The 5,000-nt window shown below is 40.5% G+C and overlaps 1 protein-coding gene across 1 annotated transcript in view; it reads left to right on the forward strand.

Moving 5' to 3' along the window:
* Positions 1-344: 344 nt before the first annotated feature.
* The window catches only part of LOC143026029 (uncharacterized), a 9,159-nt gene continuing 4,503 nt past the window's right edge, over positions 345-5,000 (forward strand). Inside the window, exon 1 of the mRNA XM_076186019.1 lies at positions 345-1,021. Within this exon, the coding sequence (XP_076042134.1) occupies positions 345-1,021 (677 nt within the window). The remainder of the gene's footprint in view (positions 1,022-5,000) is intronic.

The raw sequence follows: 5,000 nt of genomic DNA on the forward strand, positions 1-5,000 counted from the left end.
TGTTGAATCAGCATATATTTCAACTAATAATTCATCGAATCATCGAGGAGGGTTTATCAATTTAGCTAAAGAAACTAGTATTTTAATTCTAAAGCACGCCAGAAAAACGACCTTTCCCAAGTGTCCGAAAAGATAATTAGATTTAGTACATAAACTTCAATTGCAGTTCTACATACACTCTCTGAAGAAGTTCTACGCGAACGAAACTTTAGAGTGTTTAGGGTTCCGAGCCTTCCCCTGTGCGTATATATATATATATAGATCTGAAGAAGGCTGCTAAAGAACTTCGGGAAAGGGAAGACATCATCATCCGTAAAGGAGATAAAGCAGCAGTGTACGTCATCATGGATAAGACTTCCTACCTAGAGAAGATGGACACGATCCTAGAGAACCCTGCAAAATTCCAGCGCCTGCAAAAAGATCCCAGTGATGCTTTGAAGAAAAAGATCAACAACCTCATTCAACAAGCTAATAGAACTACAAAACACTTTAACAAGGCAGTAGGAGATTTTAGACCAGGATACAGCTACGGGACTGTTAAAACCCATAAGCCAGGTAACCCCCTTAGACCTATCATAGCCCAAATCACCACTCCTACCTACTATGTTGCCAAAAAGCTGAATGGTCTCTTAACTCCGTATGTCCCCACAGGCCGTTCAGTTTCTTCCGTGACAGAATTCATTGACCTTCTGCGGACTGCACCACCTTGTCAAGACATAGCTTCCCTGGACGTGGAATCTCTTTTTACCAATGTCCCAGTAGAGGAGACCATCAACTTCATTTTAGACCGAGTTTACAGAAGCGACAAGCCTGTTATTGACATCCCCGAACACGTCTTAAAGTCTTTGCTGGAAACCTGTACTAGGGAAGCCCCATTCCTCTCTCACCGAGGAGAACTTTTCAGGCAGGTGGATGGTGTAGCTATGGGTTCCCCACTCGGGGTCCTCTTTGCCAATATGTACATGGCCTACGTTGAGGAGAAGACTTTTCACCATCGACCTCCACCAGGAATTTATGCCAGGTATATAGACGACATTTTTATCACCACTAGTTCACAAGAAGACGTCACTAGCCTGATTTCTACCCTTCAGGATAACTCCTGCCTGGCTTTCACACACGAGCATAGTGTAGAAGGACATCTTCCCTTCCTCGACTTAGACATCAGCAAAGAGAGAAAGGGTTTCAACACCAAAGTCTACACCAAAGACACCAATATAGGCCGTTGCCTTAATGCTCGTGGCGAATGCCCTGCAGCCTACAAAAGATCAGTAGCTGCAGCATACGTCAACAGAGCTCTGACACATTGTAGTAGTTGGAGGGAGACGCATAGGGAACTCGACAGGATCAGACAACTCCTTACCAACAACGGATTTCCCGACCAGATGATCGAAGGTGTTATCAAGAAGAAACTTGACCAGTATGCCACACCAGCCCAGGCCCCAAATCAGATCAACAATGAAATCACCATTTACCACCAGAATCACTTTCACAGCCATTATAAGGAAGAGTGTGATGCCATTAAAGGCATTATAAAAAGAGGAGCCTTCCCCACAGACGCAGACACAACAATCAACATAAGAATTTACTGTAAGCCAAACCTGACTAGGTCCCTAGTTATGAAAAACAACACAACACCAAAAATCCCGAAGGAGGCCTCTACCAATGTAGTCTATAAGTTTTCTTGCCAGGAGGGCCGCTGTGACGGCTCCTTTTCCTACATTGGTAGAACCTCCACCACACTAAGAAGACGCCTCCAATACCACCGTAACCAAGGCTCTATCTTCCAACACTTTGTTGACCACCACGACATGAAGCCACCACTTAACACTTTAATACACAATACAATTATACTCCACAACGAAACAAATTTCAAAAGACTGCAGATTGCTGAAGCTATTGCGATTACTACTCAACGGCCCTCCATCAATGTACAGCAAGCTGCAGATTTCATCCTCCCTTCAGCCCGCCCCCAGGAACATCATGCCCAACTAAAACAACAAAATCAAGGTGCATCCGAACCCCAACTAGACCAATACCTTCACCAAAACCCTCAGCAGCTTCAAAATTCCCAGCCCACAGGACCCATAACCAGAAGTCGAGCGAGACTTTCCTCCACAAGCTCCGGAACAAGACTGGTGTCCTTGCCTACCTATCCAAGTGACCTCCCCCAGGGCCCCCTTCCGACTTCGCCCGCTTCCCCAAGTGACCTCCCCCAGAGACTCCTGTCGTCCTCGCCTTCTACTAGTGACCTCACCCAGAGATTTCACTTGACATCTCCTCCTTCTTGTGACCTCACCCAGAAACTTCTACCTCCAGTGACCTCTCCCAAAAATTGGGATGACCTCTCCCAATACCCTTACCATCCTGCCTTTTAAGGACTGACAGTCGGCCAGAGACCATTCACATTTCCCTACATCTTCGACGATAGCAGACCTAGTTAGCTTTGATATTATAGTTCTTCTCACCCTGAAGAAGCCTCCGTGAGAGGCGAAAAGACTTAAGTTTTCGGTGATTGTGTCAACAGCTTTTGTACTGTTACCTTGTGTTATTATAACCATTGGCATTCAGCAGCGCCTTTTACTGCACCCTCTTCTCCATGATTTTGAAATCATGAATGATTATGTTCATACTTTGAACTGTGAAGACAAAAGATTATTCTTCAAACTGAAGAATTTGAACCTCAAGATAGCCAAAGCTATTAGCGCAGTTGATTTTAATCAAAATTGTCTACGTGAAAACCTGTGCCCTAGAAATATATATATATATATATATATATATATATATGTATATACTGTATATATATATATATATATACATATATATATATATATATATATTATATATATACATATGTATATATATGTATATATATATATATACATATATATATATATATATATATATATTAGGTAAAAAATGTAATCACACATTTGTCAATCACGTGAAAACCACTGTTGGAATAAAAAAGACTGGAGACAGGGAATCTATATATTTCCTCTTCTACTGAAGAGGATTGCAGTTTGCAATCGGAATATATACATTCCCTGTCTCCAGTCTTTTTTACTCCAACAGTGGTTTTCACGTTATATATATGTATCAAATCGTATCAAATCAGCCTTTCTGAGTCCACAGCTGAACAAAGCCTCCTTCATAGTATTCTATGAATCACACGACCGCGCTATCCTCTGCCACGTCACTCCTGCAAACTTCTCGATCTCGTCTCTCCACCTCATGTCTGGTCTCCCTCTTCCACGCTTCCTATCTCGCGGTGTCTACTCAGTAACTTGCTCCATCGCTCATTAGTCGTTCGCGCCAAGTTATCTGCCCAATTCCACTTCCCCTCTTTTACTGCCTCCACAATATATTTCACTCTAGTCTCCTCTCTCACCCAACTTAATCGCCTTCGGTCTCTCAGTGTTATTCCCATCATTGATCTCTCCATTCTCCTCTGTGCAGTCTTTAGCTTTGTTTCCATCGCCCTCGTCAGCTTCCAAGTCTCACACCCGTAGATTATTGCTGGTAGAGTGCATTGATTGTAAACTTTACGTTTCAAGCATAAAGGTAGAGAGCCTCTCAGGATTTTATTATACTTACCAAACACTTTCCAACCAATTGCAATGCGTCTTTTTATTTCATTATCATGATCTTTCGTCACTTTCACTATCTGGCCTAAATAATTATACTCTTCAACTTCCTCAAGACTCTCACCATCAATTAAAATCTCTTTACTTTGAACTTTCATGCTGAACATTACTTTGGTTTTATTCTTATTCATTTTTAAGCCTACTTTGAGACTTTCCTTGTTTAGATCACTCAGCATATCTTGCAAGTCTTCTGCTCTTTCTGAAATAAGAATAATGTCATCCGCAAATCTTATGTGGTTCAAATATTCGCCATTAATCTTCAAACCTTTCTTTTCCCAACTCAACCTTCTGAAAATATCTTCCAAACAAGCTGTAAATAATTTGGGTGAAATGATATCACCTTGCCCTACTCCTTTCTCGATCTTGATATTTTCTGTATCTTTATGTAGTTGAATTATAGCGGTACCTTTCGCATAAATCTTTTCTAAAACTCTTACAATCTGTTCGTTTGTACCCTGTTTGCGTAGCGAGTTTAGTATTGCTATTTGTTCTACCGAGTCAAAGGCCTTCTCGTAATCTACAAAAGCTAAACAGAGAGGTATATTGTATTCTGCCGTTTTCTCGATTAGTTGGTTTATCACCTGTAAATGGTCTAGAGTCGATTATCCGCTCCTAAAGCCTGCCTGTCCTTTCGGTTGGTTTCCATCTAAAACTTTACTTAGTCTATTCGTAAGGATCTTGGAGAATACTTTATGTACGTTTTTATGAACCAAAATCACTATAGTATTGCACCACACATCAGAAACGCTTTCTTGATGTAAGCACTGGGTGTACAACTGAGCTAATTTAATATGAACTAATTTCCCTGCGTCTTTCAATAGATCTATTGATATACCATTTTCTCCAGGTGCTTTTCCTCGTTTCATAGTGTTTAGAGCAAATTCTACTTCTTTCTTTGTAATCTTTGGTAGACTCCTAACGTCTACACATGAAATTACTGACTCAACTACAGTCTTTGACGAGTAAAGCTCTTGGTAAAATTCTTCTACTTTTTTTTACCATTTTGTCTCTACATTTAATTATTTCTCCATTTTTATCTTTCAAACATATCATTTGCTGTCTTCCTAAAGCATATCTACGCTCGGTCACTTTAATACTTTTACCTTTCCGAATAATTTCCTCTATTTCATCCATGTTTCTCTTCCTTTTCTCTGATCGCTGCCTTTTGTTGATAAGCTTGTTTAGTTCTACTCTTTCTATTTCGTCTCTCCTGCTTCTTTTAATTAGGTCAATTGAGGCTTTGGAGTATTGGTTTACTCCATTTATTTGTACTACCTACTTTCTCTGCCAGTTCTCTAATGATATTCACTAAATTCAAATTAATATCTTTCACGGTGGCCTCATTAGTTCTTAGAG

Source organism: Oratosquilla oratoria, chromosome 6, assembly GCF_046742065.1.
Source record: "Oratosquilla oratoria isolate Oo_2021 chromosome 6, ASM4674206v1, whole genome shotgun sequence".
In the NCBI taxonomy this organism is placed as follows: domain Eukaryota; kingdom Metazoa; phylum Arthropoda; class Malacostraca; order Stomatopoda; family Squillidae; genus Oratosquilla; species Oratosquilla oratoria.